This window comes from Chenopodium quinoa, unplaced genomic scaffold, assembly GCF_001683475.1.
Source record: "Chenopodium quinoa cultivar QQ74 unplaced genomic scaffold, ASM168347v1, whole genome shotgun sequence".
Lineage (NCBI taxonomy): Eukaryota > Viridiplantae > Streptophyta > Magnoliopsida > Caryophyllales > Amaranthaceae > Chenopodium > Chenopodium quinoa.
The window spans coordinates 361,197-385,123 of record NW_018742372.1 but is presented as its reverse complement, the minus strand read 5'-3'; the positions used below and the strand labels follow the sequence as shown (position 1 = coordinate 385,123).

Sequence of the window (23,927 nt, the reverse complement as noted above, 5' to 3'; positions counted from 1 at the left end):
GCTAATTTTTTTGTCAGTCAACCTTGTGGATGCTGCATCTGGAGAAATTTTTGCTAATATGCGTAATTTGTTGCAAATCCCATAGTATTTATTTAAATGTCCTTCACTTTGTGATGTACTATAGCATTTCACCTAGATTTTGAGAATCAGTGAAGATTGTGATTGTCCAAAGTGAAATTTTGGAAGCGATTTGTAAAAGAAATAGAAAAACTCCATTATTCATCAAATCCCATCAATCCAAAATTTCTTGGTCCTGACAGAATATTATCCTAATCTTTGTGGATTTTTATGTGTATATCTAGTCTAGAGACCCTAGAAAATACTCCTAGTTACTACTTACTAGTAGCATTGCACTGAAGAATGCTGATACAAATATGTTAATCAATTACCTTCAATTTGCATTTCATGTCGCGATTTCTATGACTAATCCTAAATAAATGTCTAGTTCACTTATTTTTAATTGACAATGATCCTCATATGATTTTTCGAAATATGATATAAACCCTTAAACTGTTTAATTTTTACTGGTTTATTGACACTAAGATGCAAGCTAATCTGAAGAAGCTCAAAGCATACACATTTTATGATTAAGCTCAACAAATGAATTCTGATGTTTAGTCTGATGAACTTTTTGCAAGTTGTTGCTGCAGATCATGCAACTCTTTTTCTGCCCATAGGTAATGTTTCTTCCTTCCCAAAGAAGCTCAAGAACTAGCGAAAACTGCTCAAAGAGGAACAACCGAACGTATAAAAATTAGCAAGACCTTTAAGAATCACGGAATCATTTGTTAGAGAAGCAAAGAATATCCATAGATAATAACAAGCTGCTTCCCTGAACTTTGTTTACATTTCTAGCTTTCAGCATGTCCCTCATTTCTTTTGATCCTTCCCAGTGATTCAAATCCGCAAACAAGTTTGATAACAAGACATATGTCGATGGATCAGTCTGCTTAAGATGGATAGCACACGCTGCTGCTCGCTTTCCTGCTTCAAAATCCCCATGTATATGACAGGCGCCAAGTAGGGTGTTCCAAACTAATGGTCCTGGTTTGAAAGGCATTTTTGAGATAAGTTCTTCTGCTTCTTTGATATGTCCAGTTCGTCCAAGCAGATCAACCATACAAACATAGTGATCCTCTCCCGGTAATATTCCATATTGGTGACTCATTAAAGAAAAATACTTCCATCCTTCCTCCACAAATCCACCTTGGCTACAAGCATAAAGAACACACACAAAACCAATGTAATTTGGCTCAACGCCTTCAGTTATCATTTCATCGAAAACTTGGAGAGCTTCTAATGCTTGGCCATTTTGAGCAAATCCCATAACCATAGTAGTCCATGTAATGGTTGTCCGATCCTTAATACGCCTAAACACCGTCATTGCATTATCAATACAGCCACATTTGACATACATATCAAGCATAGCATTGTCCACAGATACATCCATCTCACTTCCAAGCTTAATTCTCAAGCCATGTGCTTTCTTTCCTTCATCCAAAGAAGCAATATTAGCACATGCTTTGAAGGTAGTGGCAAGACTAAACTGATTTGGTCTTGTACCTGCAATCTTCATTTCTCCAAGGAGCTCTAGCGCCTTACTTGGCGCCCCACAAATCAAGCACCCGGTTGCTATAGTTGTCCAAGACCGAATATTTTTGCCACTGATCTCACGAAAAGCTTTAATCCCTTTAACCAAGTCCCCAGACTTCACATACATATCAACTACTGAATTCCCAACACATGTTTCACTTGCATGGCCAAACTTAACAAGCTGACCATGCATCTGCATTCCAAACTTATCATCACCAACATCACCCAAGGCACTTAGAACAGCTGAAAATGTAAAACCATCAGACTTCGCGCCCTCACGAATCATCCTCAACCAGAAGCTGGGCACTTCTGAGGGTGAAAACTGCAAGTACCCTGACATCAAAGCATTCCAAGAAACAATATCTTTATCTAAACACCCATTAAAAGCCTTAATAGCATTCGTTAATTCTCCATTCGTAACCAAAGCAGTCAAAAATGAATTCTGGACATAAACATTCCATTCAAATCCCAGTTTAATTACCAATGAATAAACTTGATACGCCTGAGAAACAAACCCAGAAAAGGAACAAGCATTAAGTGCACTAACTAAAGTGAACTCATTAGGCCTCACATCAGTGCTAAACATACAGGAGAAATAAAAAAGACCTTGCTTAGCAAAACCACGGCGCACAAAACCAGCAATAAACGAAGACCAAGACACAACATTTCTCTGGGGCATTTCGTCGAACAAGTAGAGTGCACTATCAAGGTCCCCGAATTTAAGGTACATATTAAGCAGAAAATTCTGTAGAAAAATGGAGGAATGCAAACAACAGTTTTTGATGATCTGGGTATGTATTGCTTTTCCATGGGGTAAATCTGAAGTTTGATGGGCATTTTTGAGAAAATTATAGTACCCCCTTTCTTGCTCAGTTAATAATACATCATTACCCAGATTAATGGAAGCTTTTGAGGTTGTAGTTGTGGAAAATTTATAGAAAAAAGATGAATATAAATGGTGGGTTCTCCTCACTTGAGAATAACAAGCAGGAAAAAGCATCACAAAATAACAGAGAGGAAAGAAGAAGCTTCTTTCTAAACAAATGTCCATTTTGGTTTCTGCTTCCTCAATATTAAAAGCAAAAGCAATCTAAATTGGCGTGCTCTCGCGACATTATTTAATTGTTGTATTACTTAGTTCAAATTACATTATCGAAGTGACACTTAATGTCAAATGAGGGAGTAGTTTGATTTGTTTATATTACACCCAATAAAACATTGAAGCTTTTTACCAACTTTTTTTTTTCCTCTTACTTTCCCTCTCAGTTTTCCTCAGGCAACAGCGGAAGAGGCGGCGGCTAGTAAGATCAGTCGAATTATATTGGGTATATTTTGAATAATTCACTGTTTTATATATATGAATGGTGTTTTGAATTTTAAGTTATTGCGGGAATTGTTTGTTCTAGTATTTCTTGTACATAAAATTTGACTAATCTGTTTGAGCAAATTGATTATATAGATTTGGTATATGAGGTACGATTAGTTTTTAAGCTTGTTCATTACTAGATCAAGTGTGTATTATGTTTCAATTTAACAGATCTTGTTTGTCTGATGTACTAGCATTATGTTGTTTACCTCTTAGCAAAATAAGTATTACTAACTGATGTCAAAATCGAAAGCCTTGATCAATAGAGAAATTTCACCAATTTGGTTCCATAAAACACCGATGTATGATAAGGTCGTTCACTAATCATGGTAACAAACATGAGAGGCAAGCTAAATCTGTCACAATTTAACCCAAATACTGTGGTAGTTCAGTATAAGACCCGAATAGGAAGGAAGTGCTGATTTTGATCATGTTCTTTATTAGCTGCACAAGTTGATATATCGTTTTGCTTTGTTTTACATAAATCACCAAAAATCATCTATGTATTAATCCTGATCTAGCTGCAGGATTTGCATAACTTGAAAAGCTAAAGGACAACCAAAGACAATAGTGCTCATATCATTTCATTTAGTCACAAGACTCCCTCTTTCACTGGCTATACCCAGATTATTGAGACTGTCCCTGGTAAGAATCCCCTTGTAGCAAAAATAGGAAGCGAGTTTTAGAATTTGTTATTAGACCTTAAAATTCCTCGGAAATGTTGTTGTGTATACACATTTGAATCTAAACATTTAAGAATTGTAAAGACATGATCTATATACATAAAACTAATTGGTTGCTATTCGCACCAATTTATATCTTAATGATTTTTATGATACAATTGATAATTTGATGTTTTATCTGCTGGAGCAGCTATTAATTGGACAAGTATAGCAATTTCTGCTTCAAGTTTATGAAACTTCTGCCCTTCAAATCATCTGGCACAAAAGCAAACAAATAGAATGAGATTAGAATGAAAGTGAATAAGTGTTGAGGACTTGAGGAGTACGAGGACTTTGCATTAAGATTTATGACATCAATTGTTGTATTACATTTTTATTTATTTTGGAATGTTCAATCTCCCCTTGCTTCAATTGACCTTCAGGCTCAGGTTTCTATATTTTTAGTTCAATCTTCCCTTAATGTAATAATTGCAGTTCTATTTAGAAGCTGCATTCCTTTAAGCCATTGTGTGTGGGTGGGGGGGAGATGAGGGCTCCTGAATTGGTATCACACTAATAGAACCATGTCGGAATTGCAGCTTTCAAGCTATCTTTTTTCCCTGTGTTGTGCATACGTCATGTCCCTTGAGCTATCTATGAAAAACTATATATGATTTTCATATTTTCTATAAAGAATGTTGGGCCCGGGTCACCCACTTTGACAGGTCACACACACACTGCACTCCACATTAGTATGATATCGTCCGCTTTGGCCTAGCTCGCACGATTTTGTTTTTGGGCACCTTCCCAAAAAGCCTCATACTATTAGGAGTATGCACTCACTTATAAGGAAGTCCTCTCTTCCTTATTTCTTTCATGTGGGACTTGGGATGAACTACCCCAACAAAGAAGACAGTAGTAATTTGCTTCAATCACATGCTACAGAATACTGCACAATTATTTGAACTTCGAAGTCTTATTTCACTGCTATTTAGTTGTCCTATATGTTTCTCCGCATCTACTCTCATTTCACATAATAGGTTCTTTAATGAAATTTATTCTCGTCATACGTTAGAAAACATTGCTAACCTGTTCTGTTTTCGGTTTTAGTGTACCATGGCTCAGACTGCAGAAGATACAACAGCAAAGACTGGTGCTTACATTCGCCCTCCATCAGCATTCTGCAATTTTATTTCAAGAGATCCAGAATCAACCTTTCTGCCTGACTCTGGAAGATATCACCTATATATATCTTATGCTTGTCCGTGGGCATGTAGATGCCTTTCTTTCTTGAAGCTTAAAGGGCTTGAAAAGGCAATCAGTTTCTCGGTAAGATGGGCATCTATAACTGAAACAATGTTCGTACCATCATATGTAGAGCCCTAGCTTAGTATAACACATCATTTCCTTGCACTTGCAGTCAGTCAAAACCAAATGGGAAAGAACAAAAGAAGGTGATTCACATATGGGATGGGTTTTTCCTGACTCTGATACGGAAGAACCAGGTGCTGAGCCGGACCCTTTGAATGGTGTAAAGACTATCAGAGAACTGTATGAGCTTGCAAGTGCTAATTACTCTGGCAAATATACAGTTCCTGTATGTATCACTCATTCTATGTCACTAACATGACAGGTTTCGATACTCTTATCTTTTGATTTACAAACTTGTTTCCTACAGGTTATTTGGGACAAGAAACTTCACACAACTGTAAGCAATGAGAGCTCAGAGATTATTCGCATGTTAAACTCTGAGTTCAATGATGTAGCTGAGAATGGGGATTTGGACCTCTATCCCCATCACTTGCGAACTCAAATTGATGAGGTTAACAGATGGATATATGATAAGATCAACAATGGTGTCTACAGATGTGGATTTGCCACTAAGCAAGAACCATATGATCAGGTTAATACCGTTGTTTTTTGAATCTTACCTGATGATCCATCTTTGTTTTGTTGGCTTTTAATAGGCAAAGTTCTGGTGTGCAACATTGTGTCCTGATGATATATTTTTATGATCCGTTTCTTAGGCTGTTGATGGACTGTACGAAGCACTGGAAAAAGTAAATACTGTAAGTCATGCTTTAGATGATTTTCATTTTTTTTTTTCAATCTGATTCTACTCCTATAACTTTAATTTTATTGCTCATAGGTGTATGCTGTTTACTTCAAACGCAACAAGAAACTGATCCGCGAGTACCCAAACTTGTTCAATTACACTAAAGATATCTTCCAAATTCCTGGCATTAGCAGCACAGTGAACATGGAACACATCAAGAAGCACTATTATGGAAGTCATCCATCCCTTAATCCTTACGGGATTATTCCTCGTGGCCCTAATATCGACTTCTCTTCTCCCCATGGTAGAGAAAGGTTTTCTTCTTAGTGATGCTGACAAAACTGTTCAAATTATTGGCATGTAGGCCTTAGATGGTGGCCTTCCTGTATTTGTTACTACGTATACGATTTTTCTTGCTCAAGTAAGATGCATATTCTAGTAAGTGAGCTCATATATAGTTGCTATTGACTATTGTTCTTGTTGATCGGATGATTTATGCTATTGACTATTATGATTTATATTTTCTTCTTCTATTGGTGTGGTTATTGTTTGAAGTAATAGGGAAATACATACTGTATGTTTGGGTTCTATTGTATTAAGAAACTAGTGTTTGTTTTGTTAAAGCTATGTTACTCGAACTCTTTATTTTATCTCAAGTACCTTGTTGGACCCTCGACCCTCGGAGACGGATATGATAGTTGGACACTTCATTTTAGTTCTAAATAGTAGAATTTTCACAAAATAGCCAAGTCTGACACTTATGTACCCATGTCAGACATGGATACCCGAGTCCGATCGAGTAAGGGTAGAAGGAACTAGCATTCGCGTATAGTGTGCATTTCATCTATGGAAAATAACCAAGGTCTAAGCCAACATCTTTTCGAGTATAATGTTCAGAACAGTTTGAGGCAACATAGTAGATAAAATAATATCCTTATAACAATTAACAAATAGTATCATGCACATAGGTTACGATAATTACCTAAGCACCAATAATCTGTCAAACACTATCACAAGCCGCTAATCGAGGTGAATAAATCACAACAATGGTCAATGAGACAATGAGATAATACCAAGAGGATACATTAATATTATCTTCAACATGATAGAAATTCTTGATGTAAAAAACAAAGATATTAGAGAACAAAAGTGAGAAAAAAATCCAACATAAAAGAAAAGGAATGTTTTTCCTATATTTAAATATTGGAGCACTTTAATAGTCGTTAGAGCAATAACAACAATCTCCTCATCCTCATCCTCATCTTCTAATTTACACTTTTATATACCCTACTTTCTTAACACCTCACTTTCTCTTTTTATATACCCTACTTTCTCCATCCTTTTACTTTTCTCATCCTTTATTTCCTTCCACGTCAATAAGGATCTGATCCTCGATTAATCCTCTCATTAATGCAAATGGAGTGCCACGTGTCTATTTATAGTGGCCACATGTTGATGAGTAAAGAAAAAAAAAAATAAACATTGTTTGGGTGAGCTTCCATGCGTCAGACATTGAGCCCAAGAATGTACATCCTCTTAGTGTAGAGGATGTTGCTCTTAGTTGGGAAAGAGGGAGGTGGGTTGTTGTACCCCACATGCACGTCAAGCTAGTCGGCTTGGCCCTGGGACTTGGGTAATGTGATGTGTGGGTGGGCTATTGGGGATAATTCTCTGTTTCTAATTGTGAGAAATAAGTTTTGTTTCTCACGGAGTATGTGTCAAGATTTGGGGCTCCCACTCATGATACACACGCGGTCCCCACCAGTGAAAAACATCACATTATTTTCCAAAATGTCATTATGAGAAACAAAAGTGTTTTTCATAATGAGGAACTGGGGCTCCCTCGGCTATAGGCCCTCTATTTTTTTGGCGATTTATTTTTCTCTTTTGTGCTAATATCCTTTTTAAAATAGGAAAAATTAATGGCAATAATTTGACCTTTTTCCCATTCTTTTTTAATAATCCGACCTTTGGATTATTATTTAATAATCCGACCTTAGGGGGTCTTCAATTATTATTGGTCCCCTTTTACTTGTAACCGGCTAACAAGGTTAAGCATTCTGACGTGGCATTTGGTTCTCTAATTTCTTTAAAAAAGATGCCAAGTCATCTCTCCCTCCTCCCAACCACCCTCGTTAATGTTTGAAAGAACTCCTCATTACTCACTTGAATAGAGCCTGCAAAAGAAGTTCGTCAGTCATAATTGAAGCTTCAACCAGTTGAGTACAGTGCCCTAAAGTGTGAAGCTGTCATTGTCGTTGATATTTGGACTGCAAAGAACTCCATTCAAGGTAAGTTTTGAACCCTAATGTACGCCTGAAATTTTTCTAATTTTGCAAGTGTATGTCGAACCTTAAACAATTAAACTCGAAATTGATGATTTTGCGAATTGTGGGAGTGAATTGTGGTTTGCTTGTCTTATGTTGTGATTATTGTTGTTGGTTTATGTTAATTGAGTTCGAATCCTAAATGCTAGGTTTTTGTTGTGTTGTTGTTGGTTTTTGTTGATTGTGCTAGGTTTTTGTTGTGTTGTTGGTTTTTGTTGAATGTTGATTGTGCTATAGTTCCTGTTAATTTAGGTATGGGTCGTAAATCAAGTAATAAAATAACCTTGAAAATGTGGCATGGAGGGGTGTGTCAGAAGCTTGACAATGGTGGGTTGTGTTATATGAATGGGAAAGGTAGAACTTTTAGTGTAGACCCTAATGAAATATGCTCCTTTTATCTTGTGGAGTTGGTTATGAAGTGTGCTAGATATGATGGTAGAATTCAGGGGTTTTTATACTTAGTTCCTGGACTTAGTATGGTGGATGGTTTGAGGAGGGTGACTGATGATGATAGTATGAGGGAAATGATACAGGTGGCAGAGAAGCACGGGGGGTGGAGGTTTATGCTTTGCATGGTGAGAATGACCCAATACTCTTTCCTACTGAACTACAACCTGCTTCCTCAAAACAGACTCAGCCCAAAACTGTGAGAAAAAAGAAACTACCAATAAAGAGGGGACCACCAGTTAGGTCTAGTCCAAGAAACAAAAGTTAGCCATTGATTATTGATGAACCTTCCCAAAAAGCCCTTGACAGCTCATCAATTCCAAAAAAAGATGCTCCCACTGAAGTTATTCCCAATCCACCAACCATTACCCAATCTACCCAAAGTACATGTAGAATAAAGTATGTTATAAAACCTAATACCACATTTGAAATATCTCAGCCCACTCCCTCTTCCATAGCAGTTGCAAACACAGAAAATAACCTTGTTAACAGTTTTGAGTGGGAAGATTCAAGGCCTGATAGCCCTATCCCCATTAATGACTTGATACCAGATTTTAGCAGTGATAGTGACACTGCTGACCCTAGTTACAACCCATAAGTTGACAAAGGAAAAGGAGTTAGTAGCCAGCCTTTCTTTGGAGAAGTGTATACAGATGACAGTGGGGAGGTGGATGTGTTACATGTAGAGTTTGATGGTGGTGTTGATATAGGTGAAGAGGATTATGATGTTGGTGCTGATATAGGTGAAGAGCATTATGATGATAAGGAGGCAGAGGATGAGTATGAGAAGGAGACTGAAGAGATTTTGAATGAGGAGCTACAGTATCAGTCTGATAGTGAGGATGAAGAATACAACATAGCTAGGCAAAGGGTAAGGGATACAACTGCCTAGCTTGTTGATATTGCAAGGATAATCCAATCTGAAGCAGTTAAGGGTGTAAGCATACAACAGGAGGTTGGGGAAGTTGGAGCTGAGGGCGTAAGCATACAGCAGCAGGTTGGGGAAGCTGGAGCTGGTGAACCTTCTGGCCCCCTGAGTGATTATGAAGAGAGTGATGAGGAAATTCATACCCCACCTGATAGTGGTGAGGAAGACTTGATTCCTATAAGGAGAAAAAGATTGGGTCTATTAGTGTCTAGAGAAACAGAATTTGCAACTTTTGAGTGGAAAGTTGGGCAGAAATTTGCAAATAGAGAGGATTTCAAGGATGCTGTAGCAAAGTATGGAGTGTTGCAGGGAGAGATGTGAGTATTATTATGAGTAACAAAAACAGATCTCAGAGGTTTGGTGTCAAATGCACAGAAAGCTGTCCATTCTATGTGTATGCTTCTTGGGATAGTAGGAGAGCTACAACATTGTGAAGACAGTGAAAGGTGTTCACACTTGTCAGAGAAATATGAAGAGGAACAGGCAGCTAAAATCAAGTTTTATTACAAAGAAATATCTAGATGTGTTTAAAGCCAGGCCACATTGGCCAGTAAAAGAGATTATTGAGTGTGTAAGGAAGGCATATAGGATGTTGGTCACCAAATACTTTGCCTACACAGTTAAGTACACAGCCCATAAACTGTTACATGGGTCAATGCATGACCACTACAACAAGCTAGGAGGGTATTTGAAGGCAATAGAGGAATGCAGTCCTGGAACAGATTTGGAGCTTGTAACTGACACTAAAAAGCAGGCTTCTCCTCCAATTTTCCAGAGACTGTTCATATGTTTTGAAGGTTTGAAAACTGGGTGGATGCAAGGTTGTAGGAAGGTCTTGGCAGTGGATGCCTGTTTTTTGAAGACCTTTATGGGGGGTCAACTGTTGGCTGCTGTTGGCAAGGACAGTAATGACCAGATGTTCCCAGTGTGCTGGGCTGTTGTTGAAGGTGAAAACAACTCCAACTGGGAGTGGTTCTTCATGAAACTTGCTGGTTGTCTAAATCTGGAAGAAGGAGAAGGGATCTCAATCATTTCTGATGAGCATCAGGTATACTTCATTCTTTAGATGAGCTAATTGTATATACTTTGCCTATTGTATGATTAATTGAATTTTGTATTGGTTGTTTTCTAATTTGACAGAGCATAGTGCATAGTATCTCAACTGTTCTGCCTAAGGCAGAGCATAGACACTGTTCTAAACACATATTTGCTCACTGGCACAAGAAGTATAAAGGAGATGAGCTGAAATTGTTGTTTTAGAGAATCGCAAAGGCATACAATATGGTTGATTACAATGAAGGACTTCAGGAGCTTGCTGAGTTGAATGTGGATGCAGCCAATGACTTCAAATTGCATAGGCCTGAATTATTCTGCAGAGCTTTTCTGAATCCTGCAGTCAAGACTGATGCAATTACTTCAAACATAGCAGAGACATTCAATGGGTACATCTTTCAAGCAAGGACCAAGCATTTGCTGTACATGTTAGAAGACATAAGAGGTACTTTGATGCAGAGATTGGTGGTGAAAAGGCAAGCTATGATGAAAGCCACCTCAATACTTTTTCCAAGAATTAAAGCCAAGCTGGAAGCTGAGAAGGCAAAGGCTGCACAATGTGAAGTAATTCCTTCCTCTGAAACCCTTTTCAATGTGAATTATAACTTGGATCAGCTAGTGGTGGATTTGGAAAGAAGGAGTTGTACTTGTAGGAAATGGGATATGCTTGGCATCCCATGTTGCCATGCAGTGGCTTCCATATACTTTCTGGGCAAGGAACCTGAGTTGTTTGTGGATAAATGCTACTACAGGGACACTTATTTGTCAGTGTATGTAGGTAAACCCTTAAGGAATGCATTTTAGCCTTTCTTTTCTGGTTTTTGTTGTGAACTAATGCCTTTCTTTTATGGATTTTGTTAGGCTCCATTCCACCAATTCAAGGTGAAAGACACTGGCCAGTGGTGTCTATGCCTATTGATCCTCCACCAATCAAAATTGGTCCAGGGAGGCCAAGGAAAAATCGAATCAAAGATCCACATGAGAACCCCAAAAAAATCTGGTTCCTTGACAAGAACAGGGATTGAAATGACTTGTTTCCTCTGCCAATTAAAAGGACATAATAAAAGAAAGTGCCCTAACAAGGACAATGTACAACCACCTGAACCTGCTCCAAAAAGGGCTAGAGGGAGGCCTCGCAAGGATGCTGCAGTTGCACCTCAACCTACACCAACATCTGTGCAATCCACTCATGCTACACCCTCTTCTAGGCAACAAATTGATACAACCCACCACTCATTAATAGCTCAACCTAGCATACTTGGTAGAGGAGGAAGAACAATATTAATGGGTAGGGGATCAAGGGGTGGAAGGGGTACAGGAGGTGATGCTGTCAATGCTGGAAGGGGAAGGGGTTCAGATGTTGCTAGTTCTAGCAGAGGTGCTTCAAGTGGGAACAGGGGAGTAGGAAGGGGCAGGGGTAGTACCAGAGGTAGAGGAAGGAACCAAGTATATTTTCTTAGTTGTACATAGCTTATTGTTGTAACTTTTTGTTGCTTAATTGGTGATGTGTTATAACTGTTCAGGTCCCAGAAGGTGTAGGTGTATTCATTGCATCAGATGGATCTACAAGGACTAGTGTAAGTGCCTTTATGTTATCACTTTCTGTGTGTTTGATTTAGCTTGCAATTAATGTTATACTAATGTTAGTTGTTGTATCTGTGTGCAGAGCCAAGCCAATCAAAGGAGAACAACATCAGCTATGGCCTGGTTCCAGTGCAGTCAAGAAAGTCAACTTTCCACCTTACATCAACCAAGTCAATAGTCATCTAAGTAGTGGCATGAACAGTGACTCACTTTTGGTGTAATTAACTCATTCAGTGTTTGCACTTTGTTTCTGTAAGCTTTTGGGAACAGTTTGTTTGGGCATGTTGGCTTATAGAAGTCAATATGCATATTACTTTGAAATGGCATGAACCATGGCAGGGTTCATTTTGTGTCTTTTGGACTAAACATTGTGAACTTATTATGTTCAATATAACAACTATAATGTGTTCAGTTCTATATGATAATTGAAGTTGTAAGCAAATTTTTGTCAAAATAAATTCCTTTTATTCATCAAATCATTGCAGCATACATATCTTGCATAATCTAATGGCTATTTTGACCATACATGTCACAAATGCCCAACATCATCTGCCTAAACTAACTTATTCATTCTAACTAACTATCATCTGCACAACATCACTGTCATGCCTTCAAATACACTAAAAGAAAACCAAAGAAAATCCATGACACAAACAAAGCAATGGAGAAGTTTTTTTCATTCCTTGACGCATTCATTAGTTTAATTCTAGTGTGGCAAAGCTCCATTTTGGTATCATTCAACTCATCCTCCTTTATTCCCAAATTCTTCTCTACTTTTTTCAACTGCTCCTTCATGAAATCAATTTCAATCTCTTTTTCAGCAAGTAGAGTATCTCTTTCAAACACCTGGAATCCTAGATCTTCAACATCTAATTTGTTAGCATTAACCCACTGAAAGAATCCACAATCACCCTCCTGTAAAAAAAAAGAAAAAAAAAACACCCAAAATCAATTGAATTTTAAAACCCTAATTCAATTTTCCCAATGTAATTATCTTAAGTTCAATAGCAAAAACAAAAAAAAATGTCACTTCCCACCACACTTACAGGCCATTTAGGGCATCCATAGAACTTCATACCCACATTATCGCCATTCCTCACCGTCCGAATTACAACTTCTACACCACATTTGCACTTCAATTTTGGCGAACCTTAACCAACTGATCTTGACGAAGATGATCCACTTGACCCAATGTGCCTCCTACTAGCCATTGCAACCAAATTTCAGTGACAATAGAGGGGGGAATTTGAGAGCATCAATGTCGTTTAAGGAAGAGAGGAAACAGAGAAAAGAAGAAGAAGACCCAACAATTAAGGGATGTGGCATTTTAAACAAAAATCAAAATAAATATAAAGGGAAATCACCTTTGGAAGCCACGTAGGACTAATACCGGCTACAACAAGTCAGGCAGCCTGTAGGGACCAATAATAATTGAAGACCCCCTAAGGTCGGATTATTAAATAATAATCCAAAGGTCGGATTATTAAAAAAGAATGGGCAAAAGGTCGGATTATTGCCATGAATTTTTCCTTTAAAATATTGTAATTAGTTACATTATTTTCTGATTGTTGGGGATTGATTATTAACGGCTGGTTGTTACAATGACCATTTTAATGCCTTAATTGTCGATTAACTCGTTGGTCTATTCTTCTTGATTGCTGATTGTCCGTTTCTCTTTCCCTCAAGCCAGCTTTCTCACATTCAAAAAAATAAAACTCAAATGGACAATGGTTGAGGAAGTTTGATTTAGACAACTTTTTTCCTTAATAAAAAATCTAGACAACCTTTTAACAATGGTACGATCTAGACGACTTTGAGAAAAAATCAGCAAATTGATCATCTGTTGAGACATGTACTATCTGTAACGCTCCATCTGCAAAAAATATCAGTCTGTCCAAAAAAACGAATTGAGACATTTTTTTTATTTTATTTTTAATAGTAAACTACAAGAGAGGACCCCACTCTATCACAGTAACGGGGGGCTGTGAGGAGTCAAACCCCATCACATCATGCATCTCCTCACTCCTCAAAACGGATCGAGTCATGAATGACCTCAAGCCATCAAAATTTCTCGCAGAAAAAGGGCATCAGAAAGTCAAAAATGAAAGGGACAAAGCAGCTTCCTTTAAAGCAAAAACAGTGTCACTGGCGGCCTAACAGCAAAGTAATATAAAATGACTCCAAATTAATGAAGTTATCCACCAATTCTTCTCTTCTCTTCTCCTAAGCCTCCTCTTTCTCCCTCTGTTTTGGAAAGCAACCAGAAAAGATCAACAGAATTTTTACTGGGTATTTTTCTAAGTTTTCATTCTTGTTAAATCAACTATTATCTGATTCTTTCTGTTTAAGATTTTCTTGTACTCAATTACATGAGCTTATTACTTTTTTATTGCTTTAATTGATTATAAACATATTGCATACTTGTTATTGTTATGTCTGAATCACTTAACTTTTACTACTGTGAAAAAGTAAACAGAATTATGGTGTATGTAAATTTCTGTCAAGATATCGAAATTCTTGATCGATGGAGGATTTTTGTGGCCGATTTTGTTGCATTAGAATTTTAGATTCTGAGCTGCAATTTCTTTATTTGTATCGTATATAAATCAGAAGGGTCGCAATTCTATGAGAGTGTTAACCCCAATGCTTTCGTATGAGAATGTTAACCCCAATTCTATGAGAATAGGGACTTCTGTGAAAACGTTAACCCCAATGCTTTCGTATGAGAATATTAACCCCAACGTTAACCCCATTGTTAAACCCAATTTCTATGAGAATTGAGACTTCTATGAGAATGTTAACCCCAATGTTGAACCCAATTTCTATTAGAATTGAGACTTCTATGAGAATGTTAACCCCAACGCTTTCGTACAAGACTTGTGTAACAACGAATTCTGAATTTTAAGTCGGGTTTTTAATTAGCTGCATAGCTTTGGCTGATGTCAATGTTTAAGAGTCAAGACAGCATCACCAAAGTTGCTGTCCTTCCGCCTTTTTTCTAATTAGTTGCTACAATTTTTTGCCATATTTCTCAGACAAGGGGGTGTTATTAATCCTAGCCTAGCTGTAGACATTTGGCGTAAACTGAACACCTAGAGGCAACTTGAGAAAATGAGCTCCGTTGTAAGACTCTCTCTTCCACTGGTTACACCCAGGTTGTTGAGACCATCTCTGGTATGAATCCCTTTACCAAATCAGTGGCGTGTATAGGCACTGAGTCTATATTTGCATTAGCCCTATCGCGTTCAATCATCTGTACGACAAGCTGCAGAGCGCCTTAGAAATGCTATGAAACCATTTTAGCTGGTTCAAAATTTTCTAACCTAAAAATATTTTATGTCCTAAAGTGAAAATTATAACCACTTCATCCTTCATATGAAATTGAAAAGTCATTGACATGAAGGACAAATTGCTGTGGTATTCTATTTAGGCATCGTTTTTGGAGGAAGTACCTCTACCCATAGTTGTAGAGTACGTGATATCCTCCTTATTGTGTACTTGATATCCAAACCTCATTAATCATGGAGACCTTAGCCAATATGATTTATATGAATGGAAGTAATTGGTTGCAAATTTGCTATATATAAATTATAAATTTATAATAGACTTAAGGTATATACTAGAGTTGAAAGTTACGAGATTGATCTAACTGTGCTGAGGTGATAGAAGATTCGAGGTTTTCATCTACTTCATCAGCTATAGGTCAAACTGGGTATAGTAATTAATTGACTGTGTCTCTACGTCACTTATCCATTATACCAAGGATCACATTGCTTAAAGCAATCATCATGAAGAGATTAGAATGAAGTAAAAGCGATCAGCTTTAAATTTTGTATTTTTTCTACTTACGTCCTGGTCCAGGCTGCTAGGAATTGATTAAAGTGCTTAAACTTGTAAACACTTACAGCAAAACATGCTGCAAGTTTCCAATTAATGTTTTAATTGCTTCAGGAGCGTTAAAATTTCCCCTCATTTTCTGAAAAAAAAAAAATTGTTGAATACCTGGTCTAATTGTGCTTATGTGGGTTATGCACATAATTAAAGCTGGACTGTACACGTACTACACCTGACTTAGAGAAAAAAAATATTTGTTGAATACCTGGTCTATTGTAAGGGTTCCTAGCATATCCTAATTAAAGCTGGACTGTACACTACACCTGACATAGAGAAAAGACAGACTTAATAAACAATCATTTGCATAATGCCATACTGTCTAGTTAGAGAGTCAAACATATAACCAGTTCATGGCAAACTCGTAGATGATCCTCTTTAGTTTAATGATACATGCTGCTACTCAATAGCACAGAGTGAATGAAAATTTCACCTACATTCTTCTACAGTAATTTGTTTGATATTCAGGTCTAAATAGAAGCTCAATTGTACACCTTTCTTTTGGGGGGGGGGGGGTGGGGGTGTACATTGCTTAGAATCCGAGCTGCCTCCTGATGAAAGTAGGTAAGAAAAAGGGGCAAATACATTAGTAGTAGGGAAAAGTGAAAGGAACCTTGTACCAGTACCATGCTATGATTGTAGAATGATCGTGTTGCCTTGCTCTGTGCATGCCTCAAGTCCTGATCTTTTGAATAGTTTAATTTGTACTTGCTATTCATATTATGTGTGCAGTAGAGTAGTGTGCATCAATTATATATTACAGAATACCAAACAATGAACTGACCCTTTAAAACAATGAACTATTTCTTTTTGTCTCTCCACATCTACTCTCTCTTTCCACATACTTAGGTCCAAAGTGAACTGTATTCTTTCAAATGTCAGAAACGCTGCTAACTAGTTTTTATAAATCATCAGTGTACTATGGCCCGAACTGCAGTTGATGAGATAGAAAAATCTGGTGCTTTTGTTAGGTCTCCTTCAATATTTCGTAATTTTATTTCAAGAGATCAAGGGTCGACCTTTCTGCCTGAGTCTGGAAGATATCATCTATACATATCTTATGCTTGTCCTTGGGCATCCAGGTGCCTTTCTTTCGTGAAGATAAAAAGGCTTGATAAAGCAATAAGTTTCACGGTAACATGGATGTCTATATTTGCTAAAACAATTGCTTGTTAGTGCAAGTACCCTAGCTTAGTATGACGTTTCCTTGCACTTGCAGTCAGTCAAACCCAAATGGGAAAGAACAAAGGAAGGTGATGCACATATGGGATGGGTTTTCCCTGCCTCTGATACAGAAGAACCAGGTGCTGAGCCAGACCCTTTGAATGGTTTAAAGACTATCAGAGACCTTTATGACCTTGCAAGTGCTAATTACTCTGGCAAATATACAGTGCCTGTATGTATCATTCATTTTTCATTCTATGACATCTTTATAATAGGTTTCTTACCGTGTCAAATTGTCAATTGATTCACGAATTGGTTTCCACAGGTCCTTTGGGACAAGAAACTTGAGACAATTGTAAGCAATGAAAGCGCAGAAATTATTCGCATGTTAAACTCCGAGTTCAATGATATAGCAGAGAATGGGGATTTGGACCTTTATCCCCAGCATCTGCGAGCTCGAGTTGATGAGGTTAACGAATGGATATATGATAGAATCAACAATGGTGTCTACAGATGTGGATTTTCCACAAAGCAAGAACCATATGATCAGGTAAACACCGTTCCTTATTTTAATGTCACCTATGATCCATCTTTGTTTTGTTGGCTTCCAATATATGTTCTGAATTCTGATGATTTTGATCCATTTCCTAGGCTGTTGACAAATTGTATAAAGCGCTGGACAAATGCGAAGAGATACTTGCTAAACAGCGATATTTATGTGGCAGCTCACTGACTGAAGCAGATATACGTTTATTCGTAACCTTAATAAGATTTGATGAGGTAAACTGACCATGCGTAGCAGATGATTCATCAATGCTAGTCCTACTGCCTTCCATGTTTAAGTCATTGATTATCGTCATTAGTTAATTTTCAAAATTGTGTACTATTTAGAGGCATGAATTTTATGTACTCCATACTCCAAAGCTACCATACATCAAAATGATAAAGGTGACCAAGCCATTTTTTTCTCATTAACAAATGTAAATTTGATGTAATTTTCAATGTTGTTCTTTAAAATGTTTTTCATTCATTCATTTCTGTCTGGAGTTGCTCTTCACTTAGAATTAAATTTACTTTGTTCACAGGTGTATGCTGTTCACTTCAAATGCAACAAGAAATTGCTGCGCGAGTACCCAAACTTGTTCAATTACACAAAAGAGATCTTCCAAATTCCTGGCATGAGCAACACAGTGTACATGGATCACATTAAGAAGCACTATTATCAAAGTCATACTTCCATTAATCCTTATGGGATCATTCCTCAAGGCCCCAATATTGACTACTCTGCACCCCATGATAGAGAAAGGTTTTCTCTCTAAGATGTTAGAAAAGTATTGTTAAATCCCTGCTAAAATAAAAATAAAGCTTTTCTTCTTTCTTTACTTTCGACTACAGTCAAGAGGTAGCATCTAGCCATCTAAACCTTAAATAATGGCCTTCTCTGTTAGGATTATGTGTGATTTCTCTTTTTTAACAGTACGAGTAAGGTGCATGTTCTTGTGCATAGTAATATCTCTAAGTAAATAGTTTCTCTTATTCATATTGAGTTGGTGTGTATACTTTGATTAGTAATGGTTGCAAAAATGATCATAATCGATTTCTTTGTTTGGTTATCATTTTTATTTTTTTTCCATCTTCTTGGACTCTTGATTTCATTTCAACTCTTCTTGGTGTGTTTTAGTACTCGAACACAAGAACCGACATTTGAAACATGCAAAATTCTAGATTTCAGGAAGTGGTGAGTTTGACACCTGAATGTGTACCAGTGTTCAATGCATTATGCATATATCCTAAGTCTAAACCATTATGAAATTTTGAAATATTAGCAAGACTAGGCAAACAAAGGACAAGCATATGTATAGAACATGATCATTTAGCTTTTGGAATTTTATTTGATCACAATCCTACCAGTATGTGAGGCCTCTCCTCACTCGTATTACATGAAATTGGCTTGTTTACTAGTCGGAGTACTCACCCTTCTGCAATATACTCGTGCCATATCCATAAACCTTGTTTGCAGACTACATACTGTCGATGTCTGTCATTCTTATCTTTAACCACAAGAAAAAGAGAAGGGATGTAGAACAAACTGATGCATCATTTTTTTGTTTAAATGCTAGCAAAATTGAGTAAAAAAAACTAACAGAAGACATTCTTATGAACGTTTGCTAGAGATGTACGGAGAACAAATTGTCGGCAATCACCAATATTTAGAGAAGTTTACTACTACTTCACACTTACAACACATAATCACCTTTAAAACATCTTAATGAGACAATGCTTACTTATCAGCATACAGCGCAGCTTAACCCTTAGCAAACTAACTAAAGATACATGTCCATTCGGGTTACATGCAGACATTAAGACATGCATACTCATTGTTAGCTAACATAAAAGTGAATGTCGAAATGAGCATGATTGTGACAACGATGTTTCACTTCACTTAAGTCTAGCATTCCATTAAAATAGATAAGGCTGCAAAAGATTACTACATTAACCACATTAATCGACCAAATGTACTGTGACTTTTCTCAAAAACTACGGATTCTACACCAGATTTTTGGCAGCAGCCGTATACAGTATGTTCTGGAACAATAAGATTACTGCATCAACCACATTTACTACTAAATGTACGTGACTTCTCTGAAAAACTGCGATTTTTCAACAGAATTTTGGCAGCCATATGCAGTATTTTAGGAACAAAAGGCTAGTAACTATTTAACAGGTAGAACCTAGTAACACCAATTGCGTAGTTGCAATATGCATGTACCCAAAAATAAGAAGGGGCAGATAAACCATCTAGGAATCAGCCACTGATGCCATAGTGACAGAATACGGAACCACTGTTGCACCAACAAATTCATGACCAAGATCAAGCATGTCACACAGAAAACAAATCCTCCTTGTCTGAATGTCAAAAGAGTAGGCAGAATTGGAGACCCTTAAGAACAGTTTGCCATCTTTGAACGCCAAAAGTTGCATCCATGGGACTTTTTCTCCAACAGATGTTGAAACTCTTTCTGCCAAATTGCATAGATATTGTGGATTTTCTTCTTCCATCACCTCGAAGGATATGAACGACCTGAGGTCCCAGTTGGAGCTGAAACAGTCCTCAAGGGCCCAAATCATAAGTCCTTCCGGTGATACCACTACACAATGCAGCTCTCCATCAGATTCTCCAAGACAAATTTCAGGGAGCTTACCTTCAGTGAAAGGAATAGGGAGAGTAATGAGCAAAGAGAGCTCATTTGCAATGTCGAACATAAGAAGTATGTGACCATCTGTCAGCCAGTATAAAATACCCTTAACCAAAACATATTTGGTGATGCACAAAGAATCTTCACAATGACAAATTTCCTTAGATTTAACCCATACCCTTCTTTCCCAATTGTATGTTTCAAAAGTGAAGTAGAATTCTTCCTTCCCAGGAGTATGCACATCAACTTCAAACACCCTAACTAGATTATAGTCTGTGTTCTCATTCATGGAGGAAGTAGAAGATGGTTCGAAGGAGAAAGCAATATAGTCCTTCCTGTTGATTCTATCCCACTTCACAGTCATCCATTTCTTACTCACAGGATTGCAGATGTATATCAATGGGTCGGGAGAAGGGATACAACTCCTACAGCAGACTAGACCATTGCTTGATCCCAAAATAGTAACCTTCTCAGGCAAAAACTCTAGGATATTCTGATAAATTTTGGTTTCCTTGGCTTTAATGGGAATGTAACTGAGCTTTTCAACATCGATATCACAGTACAGATACTTTTCCTGGAAGAAGTATCCTGAAATCAAAATTGGTTCTGCCATCTTCATCTGCAAGCGCATGAAGTCAGGATCTGCAATGAAGTGCTGCCACCCTTTTGAGACCATCTTCAGCTGGACCAATATATCAGCAGGCAGTCGAGACAGTATATTATATGAGATATCAGTGTTCAGTAAACAAAGATCCATATCCTGAAATGTACATTGCAATATTCAGCGACAAAAATCTGATAGTAATCAAAATTTCTTATCAAGACTATCATCTTATAAAAAAGAATTAACAAGTGCTAGCTAGTACTTCTTATACATTAAGATATGCAAGAGTATTTTCAGAGTTAGGACAGAGATCTACTTGCTCTTCATAAGATGACTGAGTAATATACATTCCTTATAAGATGCATATTAAGCAGCTGAATGAAAAATTAATGCTGGTGCACTAAGATTAACGGTGCTCTAGTTAAGTGATCAAATATATTGCATCTTTGAAATCCTATTCTTTAGCACTTACTATGTGAGACTTCACTGTCCCCTCATTACATTCACTCTAACACAAAACATGCACAATAAATGAAACATGACCCATGAATAAGAACTAAAGTAGACATCATTAACTCTCATCATCCAAACAAAGCTACTTTGTTGAACGGAGTTAGATGATGTTGGATATACATTATGCCTTATTCCTGGTTAACAAAAGGGCTAGAACCTTAGTCCTTCCGTTCATTGTAGTCCTATTTAAGATCTAATAAATATCAATGCAAATAGAATATAATATCTTGTTGATAATTGTGAAAGACTCCTACAACAAAGATCTATGTGTAAAACGTTCAAGGTTTTAGCATTATACATTCACTAAATTGGTACTATTAGCTAATCATGCATCGGAGTAATTAATGTTGTGTTTTATGCCTAACAATGTCGCCATTCTATGTTCTACTTATTTATTATGGATGCGCAATTTAAGAAAAATATTGAAAAATGTGGGTTTGTGTAAAATAAATTACGATAAAATTGTAAAAATATATCATTATTGCAGAGTTGAAAGAGTAACATTAAATAAAAAAATCGAATAAAAATGGAAAGTGAGTATTTAAAAATAAATAAATAAATAAATTACTACTTCATCCATCTGAAATCTTATGATACTGGTTGCTTCAAAAAAAATAAAAAATAAAAAATAAAACTTATGATACTGGTATAAAAATCTTCTAAAATTTGTCTATGTATAAGAAAAAAAAAAAAAAAAAAAAAAAAAAAAAAGGTTATACTACTAATATCTAATTTTAATAATGGATAAATAGAGATATTTGCAATGATAAATGTAAATGGAAACATTGTTTAAAAATGGATGGGGTACATAGTTACTCACTTTGTAGAGAATGTGACCAACAAAATGGGATATTAATGTGCAAATGTAATAATCATTTATTTTCAGAAACAAAGCAATAATCATACTTCGTAGTAGATTCTACGTCAAACCTCAAAATCTCGCACAACCACACACACACAAAAATTAAAAATTAAAAAAAAAAACTCTGTTTTCCCAAAGTCATATTCAAACAAACAAGGTAAAATTTATAAAAGACATATTTTTTCCCGTTTTTATCTCACTTTTAAGAGTTTATTATAACACCTATATATCAAACTTTCACCTAAAATGAAAAAAATACCCAAACTAAAAAAAAAAAAAAACAGACAAATGCTTTATTGAAGAAAACTCGCAAGGAAAAACGAGATGAAATAATATTGAAGATGATGAGCTTAGTACCTCCATAGCAGGTGATTTGGGGTTAATGGAAAAAGAGGAGAGAAAGGAAGAAGTGGGTTTTGCAGCAATGAGCTACTCCAAAAGGCTGGCACTATGTAAAGCTGCCAGTCCCTGCCACTATGTATTCTAGCGTTTTATTTTTTGATGCCTTTTTAATTTGTTGTCTTTTCGCCTTCGCCTTTGTAATCCTCCTCGGACCAGAACATTCCCATTTCATGCTAATGTATTTTTTGTCCGTGTTTTCTTTGTATAGTACATTCCTAGCACTGTCAAAAACCGAACCGAACCGGTGAAACCGAACCGATTCAAACCGATTCGAATGAGAACCGAACCGATTAAAAACCGATTTTTTGAAACCGAAAACCGACCCGAACCGCATTTTAGTAAACCCGAAACCGAACCGATCCGAGTAATGTTAAACCGTTTTAGAACCGAACCAAATCTAAACCGAACTGGAAAGGAAACCGAACCGAAAATAAACCGAACCGTTTCTAACCCGAAACCGTTTAAACTGGCATAAAAACCGTTATAAACCGAACCGTTTACAAACCGAACCGTTTACAAACCGAACCGTTTACAAACCGAACCGTTTATAAACCGGACCGTTTATAAACCGAACCATTTATAAACCGAACTGTTTATGAACCGAATCCTTATAAATCGAACCGTTTACAAACTACTTACTACTAGGAGTGGTTATTGGGTGGGTCAGTGTGGGTCGATGCAGATCATTTACGAAGTGAGTCGGTTGCAGGTCAAGATGAATATTTAGCGGGACATAAATAATAACCAATAACTCGAGATAAAAAAAGGAACAACATATCAATATGTAATGTGACTAAAACTATTAATACTTGTTCTATGAGATTAAAACATTTTAGCAATGAAGCAACACAATATATATTAAGCATCACCAGTTCACTACAATACAACATCCATGTCTTCTTAATTAGATGCAAAACTTTCATCTATCACTTCTTTACCAATTTCAAGGACGTCTTCTTCAATATCACAATCATAACCACGTAACCAATTTTGTGTGGTCACCAACGCCTCAACATTCTTAGGCAAAAGCGCACTCCTATACTTGTTTAAAATACGACCACCCATGCTAAAAGAAGACTCTGAGGCTACCGATGTAATAGGAATGGCCAAAACATCCCTAGCCATAACAGCTAATATGGGGTACACACTACTTTGAGATTCCCAATACTTAAGAACATCGTACTTCTGCCCTTCATAAATTGGTTGTCGAGGAGTACACAAATAAGAATCAATCTCCATCGATGGCCGATTTGATGTGTCATCCTCCTCATCATCATC

General features: G+C 36.9%; 5 protein-coding genes across 8 annotated transcripts; 3 read left to right on the top strand and 2 right to left on the bottom strand.

Moving 5' to 3' along the window:
• Positions 1–216: 216 nt before the first annotated feature.
• LOC110696657 (pentatricopeptide repeat-containing protein At2g13600-like) lies at positions 217–2,660 on the bottom strand. Its single transcript, XM_021874016.1, has one exon. The coding sequence runs from the start codon at positions 2,642–2,644 to the stop codon at positions 782–784; it is 1,863 nt and encodes a 620-aa protein (XP_021729708.1). The 5' UTR covers positions 2,645–2,660; the 3' UTR covers positions 217–781.
• Positions 2,661–2,803: 143 nt separating this feature from the next.
• LOC110696668 (glutathionyl-hydroquinone reductase YqjG-like) lies at positions 2,804–6,320 on the top strand. Its single transcript, XM_021874026.1, has 6 exons — positions 2,804–2,918; positions 4,732–4,950; positions 5,042–5,218; positions 5,300–5,524; positions 5,649–5,690; positions 5,771–6,320. Exons 2-6 carry the CDS (start codon positions 4,738–4,740, stop codon positions 6,002–6,004), a joined length of 891 nt encoding a protein of 296 aa, XP_021729718.1. The 5' UTR covers positions 2,804–2,918; positions 4,732–4,737; the 3' UTR covers positions 6,005–6,320.
• A 4,340-nt stretch (positions 6,321–10,660) lies between these two features.
• On the top strand, positions 10,661–11,457 carry LOC110696947. Its single transcript, XM_021874287.1, has 2 exons — positions 10,661–11,210; positions 11,294–11,457. Exons 1-2 carry the CDS (start codon positions 10,661–10,663, stop codon positions 11,455–11,457), a joined length of 714 nt encoding a protein of 237 aa, XP_021729979.1.
• Positions 11,458–14,144: 2,687 nt separating this feature from the next.
• On the top strand, positions 14,145–18,687 carry LOC110696637 (glutathionyl-hydroquinone reductase YqjG-like). Of its 4 annotated transcripts, XM_021873984.1 has the most exons (7): positions 14,145–14,305; positions 15,052–15,190; positions 16,823–17,041; positions 17,127–17,303; positions 17,397–17,621; positions 17,723–17,851; positions 18,157–18,687. In XM_021873984.1, exons 2-7 carry the CDS (start codon positions 15,128–15,130, stop codon positions 18,388–18,390), a joined length of 1,047 nt encoding a protein of 348 aa, XP_021729676.1. In that variant the 5' UTR covers positions 14,145–14,305; positions 15,052–15,127; the 3' UTR covers positions 18,391–18,687. The 4 variants fall into 4 exon arrangements, with proteins under 4 accessions (XP_021729676.1, XP_021729682.1, XP_021729698.1 ...); XM_021873990.1 differs by lacking the exon at positions 15,052–15,190 and having other exon boundaries at positions 14,156–14,305; XM_021874000.1 differs by lacking the exon at positions 15,052–15,190 and having other exon boundaries at positions 14,160–14,305; positions 16,879–17,041.
• A 748-nt stretch (positions 18,688–19,435) lies between these two features.
• On the bottom strand, positions 19,436–23,110 carry LOC110696630 (putative F-box/kelch-repeat protein At3g17570). Its single transcript, XM_021873971.1, has 2 exons — positions 22,605–23,110; positions 19,436–21,028 (listed from the first exon to the last, which is right to left on the bottom strand). The coding sequence occupies exons 1-2, from the start codon at positions 22,608–22,610 to the stop codon at positions 19,871–19,873; spliced, it is 1,164 nt and encodes a 387-aa protein (XP_021729663.1). The 5' UTR covers positions 22,611–23,110; the 3' UTR covers positions 19,436–19,870.
• Between the last annotated feature and the right edge of the window lie 817 nt (positions 23,111–23,927).

Coding starts and splice junctions, on each gene's coding strand:
- LOC110696668 (XM_021874026.1), top strand. CDS start 4,738: ATGGCTCAGACTGCAGAAGATACAACAGCAAAGACTGGTGCTTACATT. Junction 5,525..5,648: donor AGCAAGAACCATATGATCAG/GTTAATACCGTT, acceptor TCCGTTTCTTAG/GCTGTTGATGGACTGTACGA. Junction 5,691..5,770: donor CACTGGAAAAAGTAAATACT/GTAAGTCATGCT, acceptor TATTGCTCATAG/GTGTATGCTGTTTACTTCAA.
- LOC110696947 (XM_021874287.1), top strand. CDS start 10,661: ATGGTTGATTACAATGAAGGACTTCAGGAGCTTGCTGAGTTGAATGTG. Junction 11,211..11,293: donor TTATTTGTCAGTGTATGTAG/GTAAACCCTTAA, acceptor GGATTTTGTTAG/GCTCCATTCCACCAATTCAA.
- LOC110696637 (XM_021873984.1), top strand. CDS start 15,128: ATGAGCTCCGTTGTAAGACTCTCTCTTCCACTGGTTACACCCAGGTTG. Junction 17,042..17,126: donor ATAAAGCAATAAGTTTCACG/GTAACATGGATG, acceptor TTGCACTTGCAG/TCAGTCAAACCCAAATGGGA. Junction 17,304..17,396: donor CTGGCAAATATACAGTGCCT/GTATGTATCATT, acceptor TGGTTTCCACAG/GTCCTTTGGGACAAGAAACT.
- LOC110696657 (XM_021874016.1), bottom strand. CDS start 2,644: ATGGACATTTGTTTAGAAAGAAGCTTCTTCTTTCCTCTCTGTTATTTT.